Source organism: Microtus oregoni, unplaced genomic scaffold (assembly GCF_018167655.1).
Source record: "Microtus oregoni isolate MIOR12 unplaced genomic scaffold, Mior012 000006F_ref0000085, whole genome shotgun sequence".
NCBI classification, from domain to species: domain Eukaryota; kingdom Metazoa; phylum Chordata; class Mammalia; order Rodentia; family Cricetidae; genus Microtus; species Microtus oregoni.
In genome coordinates, this window is record NW_024543065.1 from 59,918,896 (window position 1) to 59,932,969 (window position 14,074).

The 14,074-nt window shown below is 53.0% G+C and overlaps 1 protein-coding gene across 6 annotated transcripts in view; it reads right to left on the minus strand.

Moving 5' to 3' along the window:
* Positions 1-3,371: 3,371 nt before the first annotated feature.
* Chst8 (carbohydrate sulfotransferase 8) overlaps positions 3,372-14,074 on the minus strand; it is a 138,997-nt gene continuing 128,294 nt past the window's right edge. For 5 of the 6 annotated variants that reach the window (XM_041653986.1, XM_041653987.1, XM_041653990.1 and 2 more), the window contains 2 exons: positions 5,350-5,378; positions 3,372-4,833 (listed from right to left, as the gene is read on the minus strand). In XM_041653986.1, coding sequence (XP_041509920.1) covers positions 3,742-4,833; positions 5,350-5,378 — 1,121 coding nt within the window. In that variant the 3' untranslated portion in view covers positions 3,372-3,741. Of the gene's footprint in view, positions 4,834-5,349; positions 5,379-8,110; positions 8,143-14,074 lie in introns of those variants that run through there. The other variant, XM_041653991.1, reaches the window with a different exon arrangement.

Here is a 14,074-nt window from a genome sequence, read left to right on the forward strand (position 1 = left end):
TTTCTTTATTTTTGAGATGAGGTCGCACTGTGCAGCCCTGGCTGGTCTCACACGACCAAGCTTGTCCCAGCCTCGGCCTCTTGGGCGCTGGGATTGCCTGGTGTGCACCACTATGCCTCGAGGTTTCTGGTTTTGATGGAGTGACTGGTTTTGTGCTCTGCGCATGGGAAAGCATAAGGACTGTGCTTGGGTCCTTATGTTTTGGAGGAGGAGGCAGAGAGATGGGGCGAATGGGAGAGAACACTGGGAGCTGGGAGGAGAACAGGACCCAGCAGAAAGGACGCCTATGCTTGGCGAGATGGAGGGGCTATCCGAGCTTTCCCATGTATTTAAATACAGGGAGAGGTGAAGCTCATGAGTGTGTGTGTGTGTGTGTGTGTGTGTGTCCGTCCGTGTGTCTATTCTGGCTGTGTTTGAGAGGACAGGTGCGTGTCAATGTGAGAGGAGGTAGCACTTGAGTGTGTGCGCGTGCGTGTGTGATTAATCCATGCTGCCAGTGAGGTCAGAGAATTATACCTCGTACCTCCTGGATGGATGGAAACGATCGCCTGCCCGGTGTTGGTGACCCTGATCTTGGGCCGGTATGAGGGGTGGGAGAAGTCGAGGTGCTGGGGAGCGTGGTATCGGGAGAGATAGGGTCTTTTGGAACTGGTGTGTTTGAAAGTTGCCTCCGGGGTCTTTCCAGGGGCTCTGCGGAGGCTGAAATTTCACTGTAGAGAGTCTGGGGTTGCAATTCTTTCAGTCTGTACCCGTCACCCACCTGACTCTGGAATGTTGCTGCCACCTGGTGGCCCAGCTTGGGAGGCACAGGCGTCTGTTTAGGAGTAAGGACTTAGCCCCTCCTGCTGGTCAAGAGTGGTACTGTACTTATGAAGTCCCTGTGTTGGCCCCAGTCAAACCACTTGGGAGAGACAAGTGGCTTGTCCTACCTGCTTGGCTCACTGGGTCTACCTGTTTGGATTTTTGAAGGCCTTAGATGGATTCTACTTTCAGAACCCAGGAGCAACCCTGGGCTCTGCAATTCTGGTTGTTGATTCTATCCAGACAATGATAGATTGTGTGGTGTGTGTGTGTGTTTCCTAGTGACATTGTTGATTTCTATATCCAGGGAAGCTCAGCCACTCAAAGACCTGGTGGGTATCGTGTGTATGCATGTGCATGTACTTGTACGTGTGTGTGTTCCTAGTGTGACAGATTACACTCGAGGAGGACACCTGAGACTGGGCAGTTAGTCTCCAAACTTGATAAACTTTCTTGACACCCATGACCCTTCCTAGTCTCTGATCATGTGGTCCCCTTTCAGGGAACATGGTGGGCACATGGGACAGGACTGAGTAGTGAACACAAGATGCTGCCAGAGAGAAGAGGGGGGCAGGATTGTCCATGATCCCACCCACACAGGCACCCAGGCATAGGGAGTCATACAGAAGGACATATAGACAGACAGACAGACAGACAACACACATGCACGCACGCAATTCTTTCCTATGTTACACAGTCTGCCCCAAGCCCATGAAGCTGGAGGCTGGAGATACCACTATGAATTCTGGGTAGGGCCTCAGGGCTGGACCTGTGGCCTTCAGTTGGTGGCCATGCTGGGGGCCATCAAGGTGATGATTATGATTATTGGAGACCTGTGTCCTGCTCCCCCTCCCTTATAATATAACCCATCATAGATACATAGATACATTGCATGTAGGCATGCCCAGCTCAGGCCTGGGTGCCTCTGAAAAATGTGACGTGTCCTATCTTTAACCTGTCCCTGACTCTCTCTCTCTCTCTCTCTCTCCCCTACTCTTGTGCAGTAGCAGACCAAGTCACAGTGCAGGCTGCTCAGCTGGGCCTTCAGGTGTCCTTTTGCTGAGTAGTAGATACTTGACTCCCTGCCCCAGGCTCTGCCAAATGCCCCCACGACAAGGGACACTTTCTGCATTGTGAATCTAGTTCCCCTCTGTGAGTGCTGGAGCCCGGGGCCTGCTGTTTCTGGGCACAGTGAGCCAGGCCCCTCTTGCCATCTCTTACTTGGATCTGGAGCCGGTTCTGGCTCAGGTAGAAGAATGGCCTTCTCGGCTTTCTGGGCCTTTGGACATCTGCCTTAAATGAATCTCAAGTCCCTCCGGCTGTGATTTTAGCTGCTTCCCTGTCCGTCTGGGTCCCTCGCCATCAGATGGTCACCTCCAGCTGGAACCAGAGGACAGTCTCACACTTGCTCAAGGCTCCTGGATAGAATGTGGCCTCCGCTACTTGTTCCAATCAATGGAAGATTCCAGAGTCCACAGTGGAGGCAAAATGGAGATGGACTAGCTCCAGCCAGTGTGGAAGGCCAACTGGATTCGCAGCATCTACTGTCCCGGGGACTCAGTGTTGTCTCTTCTTAGGGACCCAACAGCAGCTCCCTTATCAGTGGGAACAACTTTGGGAGTGGTCTCCCAGGAGGACCGGTGAATCCCAGCAGTCCTGAGGAGACAGGCAAAAACATCTGCCCCCAATACAAAGTGCACCCACTTCTCTACAGACGGTCCACACAGCCCCCATCACACCCACAAGCTAAGCACCAACATTACCCACACTGGGACCTTTCTGGTGTCACTCTGGTTGGTGACAGTTACAGAATCAGTTCTGGCACAGAACTATACACTTTGGGAGTGGTTTCACCTGCAGCTTTGCCTTCCCCTCCCTCAAAGGATGGGTAACCGCCAGTCTTGAAGTGTTCGGTCAGGTGAATAGATAGGGCTGGGTTATGGCCAGGGTCAAGGCTGTGCAGATTATAGCTTTAGTCAGCTTAGGTCAGATGTCCAGGAAGCGGAGGACATCACTCCCTATTGAGAAAACCACAGGAACTGACCGTTGTTCTCAGTGCCAAATGGGCCCCAGTAGCAACCCTAGTAAGCAGCTGGCAGAGTGTGCGCCCCTGTCCTGCAGTCCTCAGAGGGCCTCCTGTAAGGTGTGACACACCTCCCTCAGTGGGAACAGATCTGTCTCTTCCACAGGGACTTCCCTCTAGGAGGGCCTGCAGGTGGTTTGGCTGAAACCCCACCCCCAGCCCCCAAACCAGAGCTACACAGAAAGATCCTGTTTTCACAGAACAGGTAGTGGGATCGTGGCTCAGCGGCCAAGAGCTCATGCTGCTCTCCCAGTTCAGACTAGAGTTTGGTTACCAGCACCTTCAGGGGCTCACAACTGCCTGTAACTCTGGCTTTGGGGGAATCTGATGCCTCCGGCCTCCACAGACACCTGCACAGACATCTATGTGAATATGTGGACATATTCACATAGACTCAAAAGTAAATCAAATCTGAAAAATAAAATTCTGAAACTCCCCAGAGTGTAGGACCTCACGGCGTGACATGAGTAGACACCACTGCTCTGAAAACCATGTGCTTTATTCCGGCCTCCCCCTGGGTCATAGAAAAGCAGCAAACCACGTGGTTTGGTACAAGGCAAAGGCTAAGGGAAGGCAGGACATCCTTACCACTGGGGCCCTCGCGTTTCCCTGGTCAGCATCTTGGCTGAGCTCTTGGAGCATCCATGTTATCACGCTCAGTCAACTCAATAAGGAAATGGGTGTGGGACAAGAGTCAAGGTCCAATGTCTGGGCCTCTGTCTCCCCACCTAGGGCCGGTCACCATACCTCACATCCTCTGAGACCCACAGTCTAGCTCAGCTCCTAGAGACTAGGGCGTGCCTACACACGGGTGAGTGGGAAGGCAAAGCCCTCCCCTGACCAGCAGGCCTCACCCTTCAGTACAGGTCCGAGAAAGGCTTGGAGTAGTTGAACATCAGGTAATCCATGTAGTAGAAGTCGTAGGTGCGCTGTCGCTGCAGGGAGGAGAGCTGAGCGAAGTACTGATGGGTGATTCTCGCCGTGGTCCGAGCCTCCTGAGAGTGCCTATCCTTGAACCTCGGGAAGGTCAGGTTTCCAGGCGCCTGAATGAGATGTAGGAAGAAGTTGGCATCGTCCTCCATGCTCTCAAACTTGCCCACGAAGTCATAGTCAATGAGGCAGGGGCTGCACAGCCGGCTAACGTGGTCCCAGTGGATGTCCATGCCCACGGGCCGGTGGACATCCAGCAGGTACTGGATGAACTCCGGGAACTGCACGCCGGAGCCAGTCCGCAGTGCCTCCCGCGAGGCATTGGCCCGATATCGGGCCAGGATAGCCTTGCCAAAGACAGGGTGATAGTAGCTGTTGGGATGCTCAAACTTGTCTCGAAAGGCAGAGACCAGCCTCTCAAAGGGTTCCCGGACAAAGAGCATCTTGGTGTAGGTACTGAGACGGTGTATGATGCCCTGACGGTCGAAAGTATCCAGGCGCTTGAGGGCGCTGCCATAGTGAACAGTGTTGTGTTGTATATCGGCGGTGGATGAGGCCAACCCTGCAAGAACCATAAGCACTCGCTTCCAGTTGGAGCATCCTGCCTTGGGCACCTCGCAGTACAGCACGCGGTGGCGGTCCTCCACGAAGATGCGGGACACGTGGCGCGGAGTGACTGCTCTGCGGCTGCTGCTGGCCCTGTACTTGGCACAGGCTTCTCGCATCACACGTTTGCGCTCCTGCTGGCTCTGGTGCAGGCTGATCCAGCGACTGTCCATGGTGAGGGGTCTTGGCTGGACAAAGGTCTCAGACAAGTTGTTGCCTCGGATGGTCCCTGCAACTGGCATCTTTTTGATGAGCAGTCTCCGCCTGCGCTGCCGGAGTCGCGAAGGAGACCCCGCTGCCTTCGCCTTCCGGTGAGGTCGAGGCTGGTCGGGCACCTGCAGTTGGAGGCCTCTTGGGGATCCGCTAGGTAAATTGTGGGTGACACTTTCTGTGGGTATCCTCAAGTGGCCATCCTGGGACAAGGAGAGAAGTGGTTACGGATGTTTAGGACACCTGGGCATGGAGGGTCACATACCCTGGCCCTTCACGTGGCAGGGGCTTCTAACCACTCTGGCTTAAATTTCTCTCCAGGAAAGGGAAGTGAGGACAGGCTGGTGTTGCTGGTGTGAGCCTCTCTGGTCTAAGACCTGCCAGCCACACAAAATTGCGAAAATGTGGGACCTGAATGGCAAATATAATTTCTACCACAAGGTGGTGCAGTCCCTCCAAAAACCTCGGCTTGGCTAGGGTGGGCGGAGGGAGATGGTGGCCTGCAGGAGGCTTGCTCGGATTGACTGTGTCTGTTAGCTCAGTCCAAAGAAGGGAAATTCATGGACCCAAAGCCCCAGGTTTTGTTCCCGAGGCTCCTGGAAAGGACCCAGCACATTCTTCTTCCTATGAATGGATTTGCCGTAAGCTCTGAACTGTCTTTCCCGTCCTCTCCTACTTTCCCCCAGGCACCTGCGATTTATGGGGTTCTCGGAACTTACATGCTGGGGCCTGATGCTGAACTTCATGCCTGGAAAGCAAAGGAGGAGAGAGACGTCACACCATGGAAGTTAAGTGTGGAAGTACCACATACCTGTGCACCCCAACATGCAGGACCCCTTAAAGCCACCCTCCATCCCACCCTGTCATCAAGTCTCAGAGTTCTTAATACAAGGCTCTGTCCAGTCTCTCTCCATGCCTGTCACCACAGCCTACTCCATACCGGGAGGTTCCCTTGCCTTGACATTCCCTTCTTAGCTCTGGCCTTCTTGGTACACTCAGGGGTATGATGTCCATGTCTGACTTATCCTGGTGTCCCCTAAAGGTGTGAGCAGAGCCGAGGCATGAGCAATGCTGATTGGTGATGGGAAGATGGAGAGAGATCTGCATGTCGCTGACTGTGTTTGTTACTGTTCTGGTTGCTATAACAAAATGCCTGGTATATACCAATTAAAAGGGGAAATATGTTCTCCCAAAGGACCTGGGTTCAATTCCCAGCACTACAGCTCCATAGACTCTAGCGCCCTCTTATGGCCTCTGTGGGTACTGCACATATGTGGTACATATACATACAGCATATACCCCTACACAGACAATTTAAATAAATCTTTTTTTTTCTTAAAAAGGTAAGATTTAATCACGACCACTGTTTTAGAGGGACCAGTCCATGGTTGCTTGGCTTCATGGGCTTGGCAGAGTGTCCTGGGGGTAGAGGAGAGTCAGTCATCTCACAGCTGACCATGAAACAGCGAGACCAACACAGGAAAGGGCCTGGGACAAGATCCCTTCAAAGACCTACTTCCAGTGACCCACTCTGTCAAGCTAGGTCTCACCATCCATAGTTCTCAGAACTTCCTAAATAGGAACAAGAGCTGAGGGCCAAGCCTCTAACACACGAACCTGGTAATAACACTTTTGTTGTTACTGACACAAACCACAGGAGGATTTAGTTTTGACTCACAAATGCATGGTGGGTGAGGCACTGCTACTTGTCTTCTCTGTGTGCTTGAGAAGAAATCTGTTCTCTCTCAGCTGACCAGAAACCAGAGACTGCAGGTCCAAACTGAGGCTGGGTATAACCCTCTAGCCAGCCCCTGTACTCCTGTATCTGCCATCTGGGTCATACATCCCCAAGGTTTCACAGCCTCAAACAGCGCCACCAGGTGGCCAAGTGTTCAACAACCCAAGCCTGTGAAGGACCTTTCACATTCAAGCCAAAACAAGCCTATTGGGGAGGACACTTCACATCCAAACCATGACATTGGTCAAGCTCTGGTAATGCTCCCTCTGCCCACCAGAGAGGTCCCATTGGGTTGGGCAGGGGTCACCCAGGGCAAAGTGTTCTCAGAAAGTGAGTCTTTGGGCAGGACGTGGAATTCTGCTTCTAATCATTCGGTGTGCCAGGGGGCAATCCGCGGTTGAGAAGGCAGATCTTCTGTTGAGGGATCTCCTACTTCACTGAGATGTCACGGTCTCTGGTCCTGGGTCCTGAAGTGGACATTTGTGCCCTGAAACTTTGCTGCAACCTGGTCACAACCAGAGAAACAGCTGCCTCTCACACAAGCAAAGAGTCGGAGCGAGGGCTAGCATTTGGAGGACTGTGCTCAGCCACACCTGACTGGTTCCCGGCAGGGAAGGAGTAGGTGTGAGAGGCCAGCACTCTCCCTGATGTCTCTGTGTATTGGGCAGAGGACAGTGGCTATAGTAAGCGGACAGGGGGACACCCAAGTCATCGCTGACCCTGACTCTCTGAATTTCTCTGTGGGATCCAGTTTCTTGGCTTCAGTGCTGTGACCCTGATCTTGTGGTGTCCAGTCTGAGGCTTTGCTCCACATCTCCTTCACTCACTAGCAAGCAAGGAGGCCAACCAACGTTCCTTCTTGGGATGGAAAGCCTAAATGCCCTGAAGTTTTGGAACCATCACTGTGTGTGGCCACGTATGTATAGTCAACACATTTGGTGTTTTCCTCAACTATTCTCTACCTTACTTTGTCATGTGTATGTGAGTGCACTTATGTGTATCTGTGTGTGTGTGTGTGTATCTGTGTGTGTGTGCGTTCGTGCATGTGAGGGCATAGTCTTCATCACTGACCACCTTATTCATGGCATCTCTCACTGACCCTGGTGCTCATTACTTCAGCTAGATTTACTGGCCATTGGGCCCTGGGGATCCTACATCCCAGCACCGCCAGGCCTGGCTTTCTTTCTTTGATGCTTGTGAGCCGAACCCCAGTTCTGATGCTGGCACGACAAATATTGAGCTAACTAAGCCAGTTCCCCAGATGCCAGAACCTTCTTTTCCAAGATAGGGTCTCACTTTTACACCAAGTTGGCCTCCCATTCACAAACCGCCTGCTTTTATCTCCTTGCTAGGCCCATAGGTGTGGGCTACCATACATATCTTCTAGAACCTTCTTCAGCTCCTAAGTGAGGGAATGTATTGGGAACCTTCTCACTGCTGTGACTGAAGTCAGAGGGAGGTTTTATCTTGGTGCACAGCCTCAGAGATTTTAGTCCACCACGGCGGGGGGAGGCAGTGTGGTAGTCATGGTAATAGCAGCATCAGGCAGACTCCTCCCACAGTGGTGGACTCAGCAAAACGAGATGTGGGTATAAACTTCAAATTCTACCGTTAGTGGACCACTTCTCCCTGCTGGACCCCATCACCTAAAGCACCATGGCCTTCAAAACCGTACAACAAGCTGGTACCCAAGTGTTCAAAATATAAGCCCGTGGGGGGGGGGGGGCGTTTCATACCCAAACCTTAACCGAGGGAAGCAGAGGCAGACCTTGGACTCTCTCACTTTCTTCTGCTGGGTTGGTACAAGTGATGCCCTTTTGGAACAAAGGAGGGCATGCCTGCTTTTCTGGGTATCCCCAAATCTATGTGTGTGTGAGCACATGCATATACACATGGGAAAGCTTCCGAACAATCCTCCTGCCGAACTATCCTCCTGGTGGGGGGAGCTCTGTGCAGAAGTGGGGTGAGCAGCGGGTGCTGGCTTAGAGGTGAAGCCCTCGCCCAGTGTCCCTTCACAATAGTTGAGTTTATTCCATCTTCACGGGCCTCCTCCCTCATCCCATCGCTTGTCTTCAGCACGAGCTTCCAGAGCTCATTTCTCCTTGGCGAGCGGGGTTCTCTCCTGCTGCCAAAGATGACAGATCCCTTCAGCAGAAGGGACCCGCTGCAGCCGCTCCGTCTCCCTCTCCACCACGGTGTTCCGTAATTATTTTCTTCTGGTGACGGCAGCGGGTTCTGCTAAATCACCTCTCCCCCTCGGAGTCTCGGATACGGGGATTTACTCTGGTTGTCACTCCTGTCAACCTGTCAAGGTGTGATGGTACTTATTTATATTCCTTTTCTGGAGCCAATGAGTCATGCTAAACCTGGCCAGGAGTGGGGCTGACGAGCCGCTTGCTGAGGCTTTCCCATCACTCAGCAAAGCGAGGCTGTTAGCCGCTAGGGCTGGGGGCCCTGTCCCTTTTCACCTGTGCAGAGGGGACAGGAAGACCCTGTCTTATGCATGGTGCCTCCCAATCACCAGGACACAACCCCAAACACATTTGCCCACCAAGTCAAGTTGGCTGAAATGGGCCCCCTAGGAAAAGAAATTTTACCTTGGGGTTAATAACAGATAAAAGGAAGGAGCTCACATGGGGCTGTGAGTGGGCCTGAGGCTGCCCAATCCCAACCCTGAAACTCAGGGCAGCTTGTTAGGTGACTGATTTGATTCTCACACAGCTACTTCTGAATAAACAGAACTGTAATGTAAGGCTGGAGCATGAAGTGCATGCCCCAAACACTGTACTTCAGAACCACTGACAACTCTACGGAGTACCCAAGAAAGGTCAGTTAACCATCACTTCTGACTGTCCTCAGGACTGGTATCAGTAGCAAGGGACTCTGAAGAAGAGAGAGGCTACGGTTTCAATATAGCCACCTTCAGTCCCCGCCTCCTAGGCTCTAAATAAACAGCATCTAGACAAAAACAGAACTTAGCAGGGCACAGTGAGACGTGGTAATCCTAGCAATCAAGAGGCTGAGGAAGTAGGAGCGCTAGTCCAAGGTTGGCCTGAGCAATGAACAAGTCCAAGCTCAGCCTGAATCAGCTTAGAAAAACCAGTGGCTGGGGATGTGGCTCAATGAGTAGAGAGCTTGCTTACAACTAACCAGTGAGAGACTGGGGTGTGGCTCAGCAGTAGAGCCCCTGCCTGGAATCCCCCAGTGAGGGGCTGGGGTGTGGCTCAGCGGTAGAGCACCTGCCTAGAATTCCCCAGTGAGGGGCTGGGGTGTGGCTCAGCGGTAGAGCCCCTGCCTAGAATCCCCCAGTGAGGGGCTGGAGTGTGGCTCAGCGGTAGAGCCCCTGCCTAGAATCCCCCAGTGAGGAGCTAGGGTGTGGTTCAGTGGTAGAGCCCCTGCCTAGAATCCCCCAGTGAGGGGCTGGGGTGTGGCTCAGTGGTAGAGCACCTGCCTAGAATCTCCCAGTGAGGAGCTAGGGTGTGGTTCAGTGGTAGAGCCCCTGCCTAGAATCCCCCAGTGAGGGGTTGGGAGTGTGGCTCAGTGGTAGAGCCCCTGCCTAGAATCCCCCAGTGAGGGGCTGGGGTTGTGACTCAGTGGTAGAGCCCCTACCTAGAATCCCCCAGTGAGGGGTTGGGGGTGTGGCTCATTGGTAGAGCCCCTGCCTAGAATCCCCCAGTGAGGGGCTGGGGTGTGGCTAAGTGGGTAGAGCCCCTGCCTAGAATCCCCCAGTGAGGGGCTGGGGTTGTGACTCAGTGGTAGAGCCCAAGCCTAGAATCCCCCAGTGAGGGGCTGGGGTGTGGCTCAGTGGTAGGGTGCCTGTCCTAGATTTCACTCCCAGAGAAGCAATGAAGTGAGCCTGCTGGGAACATCAGCTATGATCCCCAGCACCCCCTTTCTTCCAGTGATGTGGATGTCACCCACCCTCACCCAGGAGACCTTCCCTCAAGATCAGCCACACCCTCTCTCTGCTCTTGGTGTCTGGGTCGCCTACTTGCTACTCTTGGCACAAGGTTAAAATCTGCAAGGGCACTACAACCCTCTGCACAGCAGGAAATAAACTGTTTCCCTCCTTCTGGACAGATGACATTCAAAGAAACACACACAACGTGAGAAGAGTGAGCATCAGTGAGAAAAAACAAGGCGTGAGTTATGGGGACTGCCAAATGAGCTCCGTGCTCCCAACTCTTCATTGCCTGAAATTTTTTCTCCTCAGTATTTTGGCTGAGAACCTTTCTGGTTACTTGCTAAGGGGAAGCAAAGGCTCATTCATCTTTTATCTTTTTTCTTCCGTTCTCTCTTTCTCTCTGGATGGAACTCAGGAATTCATGTATAAGTGTTCTACTAATAAACCCCTCACTGGGAATTCTAGGCAGGGCTCCACCACTGAGCCACACCCCAGCCCCTCACTGGGGGATTCTAGGCAGGGGCTCTACCACTGAGCCACAACCCCAGCCCCACAAAGTCAGGTTTCTTTTCTCTTCTTTCCTCCACCTTTTCCTCTTTTCCATCCTCTATTTTATTTTTGAGACAGTCTCACTAAACAACCCGGGCTGACCTCAAACCTGCAATCTTTCTGTCTTGGCCTCCCAAATTCTGGGATTAGAGGTGTGTGCCGGCATATTTGGCACACGCAGCTAACAATCAGGAGGGACAGTCTGAGTCTGTGACCAGGTCAGAAAGTGGCTTCACTAGCATGTGGGGTTTCCGGGTAAAGGGATCTTATGTGTAGCCCTCTGCAGAGATATAAGGAGATCAATTGGGGTCCATACTGAAAGCCCAATCTCTAATGGTCAGCAAAAACTGGGGGAGGCAACTGGGCCTAGCCCTGTGTTGAGACTGTGTAGACATTGCCACTAACAGGGTGGGAAAGGAACAGAGTACCTAGAAAGGGCTGAAAATGCCTCATGTTCCCAGGGATGGCACACTTGAGGTGACAGCCATGTGGACTACCCAGGTCACGGTCCTGGGGGGGGGCAGTGACGAGATAGTCCTGCCACTCTGGACTTGGGGGTCCACAGAGGAAGAGCCACGGTGAAGGAGTCAGAACTAGAAGGGTGGGGGCGGGAGAAGTCTAGGGCCAGGAGAGGCAGAGGGTGTGTTCCACATTCAAGTCCACCACTGATTCTTTGATCTTCTGGAATTCCCTTTTCCACCTCCTGGAATCTCTAGCTGAAGACGCCTCATAGTGGGGCTTCCCAGGTGACTCCCCTTGGTTCTGTCTGGGTCCTGGGAGCCTCGCTACACACACTGAGCCTAAACTCACCACCCCTCACATCCCCCCAGGACTAGCAAAGCCACCTGTGTCCTGGGCAACTCAGGTTTCAGAGTCTGCACCACGGCTTCCACTTCTTGATGAGAAGGCCACGCCCGACAGAGGCTCTGGACAGGATCCAGTGCCACAGGGCAGCCCTGTACGTGACCAGTGCTGAGCGAGCAGTATCCTGAGTGAGAGGTTGCTCTCTGGGAGTCTGAGGAAAAAAACACACCCAGCAAGATGTACATACATGGAAAAGAAGGAACAAGAAAGGGAAGGAGGAAGGAAAGAGAGGGCAGAGAGAGCGTGCGCGAGAGAGGATGGGGAGAAGAGAAACAGGTGAGGGGAAAGGAGAGAGCGGTTTTAAGGAGTTCATCATGGTTGACAGCTTACACAGACAATCTGACAGGCAGAGAAGGTCAAGTCAAAGGGCTATTTGAAGGCAGAATTCCTTCTTCGAGAACGTGAATCTTTCTTTTCAAGGACTTCAACTGACTGGGTAAGGCCCGCCCACACTGCTAGGAAGGTCCTTGGTATTCTTACCATCTAACCTTCTCTATGCTAACTGCACCTAGTGTATGTATTCACAGCAACAGGAAGATGCAGGCTGCTGTCCCTGGCTGGTTGGCTTCCTTTCCTCTGTGGCCACTGCCGCTAAGTATCTACACACTGGGCTGAGGAGAGTAACAAAAGCAATCCCGTCCCTTTGGAAGGATGAAAGTCGGGGAGAGAAGGGGTTGGGGGCTGGAGAGCTGGCTCAGTGGTGAAGAGCACTTGCTGTTCTTGCAGAGGTCCCAGCATACATATGGCAGTTCTGTTACTTTAGTTCTACGGAATCTCTGAGGTCACTGGGCACTCATGTAGTACACATACATACACGCAGGCAAACCATTCAATATCCATAAAATAAATTAAGGAAATAAGGTTGTTGCCAGGGCCTCCCCACCCCACAAAGCCCGTGGAGAGGAGCCTTCTGTCTCTGCCAGCCTCTGACACTTCTGGGGTGTTCCTTGGCTTTGGGCAATGTAAGTTCAGTTTCAGACTACTTTCTTTCCATGGCTGTCTTCCCCCCCAAATTGCCTTCACTTGGTATGTATGCAGAGAGCCTGTGTGGTCACAGTTATGGGTACTGGGGGTGAAGACATTAGCATCAGGGGGAGGGTATGCAATTCAATCTGAATCAGGAGAAATGTTTTATGGGTCTGTAGAGTGTCCTAAGGACAGGGCGGGAGCAGACTAGATCTTGGCTGCAGAGGTGGAGCGGGGCGGGGTGGGTGGGGATCTTTGGGTTTTTGAAGGACTGTGTTGGAATTTGATGTCCATAGGGGAGGGGCTTTGTCTTGTTTGCCTTTGTTAGACTGGAGCAATGCCTTGTATAGGGGCTCAATAAATACCTGTGGTAAGGCTGATGCTCACAGACTGTGTTGGTACCAGATATGGGATGGGAGCTGGGCCTCTCCTTGCAGAGACGGCGGCTGGGGTTCTGGCCAGAGTCACCAACTCTTCCCAAGTGTTTCTCTAGCGCAGTTCCGTGGCCTGGGAGCACCCACACGTCAGACTGGCAGGTGCCAGCTGGGTGGTCAGGTGGATGGGGCAGCCCAAGCAGAAGGATCTGCTGCCATTCACGGCTGGATGGCGACGAAGCCCTGACTCCCCTTGACACAGACACCCCTGGCTGGCTGTATCCTGCAGCATCTGTGGCACATCAGGCTGGGGTCCTGCTGCTGTGGACACTCTTCCTGTGGCTCTCTTCCCAAGGGCCCAGGTCACTCCGACCTTGAGGTCTCTGCCGGCCCAGGGCTGAGGGTTGAGCTGCTCCGAGGGACCTCTGCCTGACTCCTAGTGAACAAGCACCTCTGCATGGGGAGACTGTTAATGTATGCAGATTAGATGCAAAATGAAAGACCCAAGTGCTCGGCAATTAGAGCGCAGCCTGGGCTTTAGGCACCAAATTTGGATGAAAGAAACCTCACAGAAAGGCTTTAAATCCTCACGTGTGTTCACAGGAAAATTCAATTTACTAAATTGCTAGATTACAGGGCATTGCCTGATTGCCTGAACTGGGCGCGGGGCATGCCTACATGGCTGCACAAGGCGTGTGTGTGTGTGTGTGTGTGTGCACGTGTGTGTGTGTGTGCACGTGTGTGTGTGTGTGTGCACGTGTGTGTGTGTGTGCGTGCACGTGTGTGTGTGTGTGTGTTTGTGGGGGGTGTTCCGGCCAGTGGCGCTGTTCCCGATACAGATGTCAGCTGTCCTTGGACCCTGGCTCTGTGGTTGGCACGAACACCTTGTGGGAGGTGGGATTCGGAACAGTCCGTCATTCCCAGGAGGCACAGCAGCAACATCTATGCGGTGGCCTCTGTCCTCCAACCCGGAGCCTTGGCTTCTCTGGGTTGATGTCGTCCAGGTGTCCTGACTCTAAGTGAATTCAGTCAGATGAGGGTTTGCATTT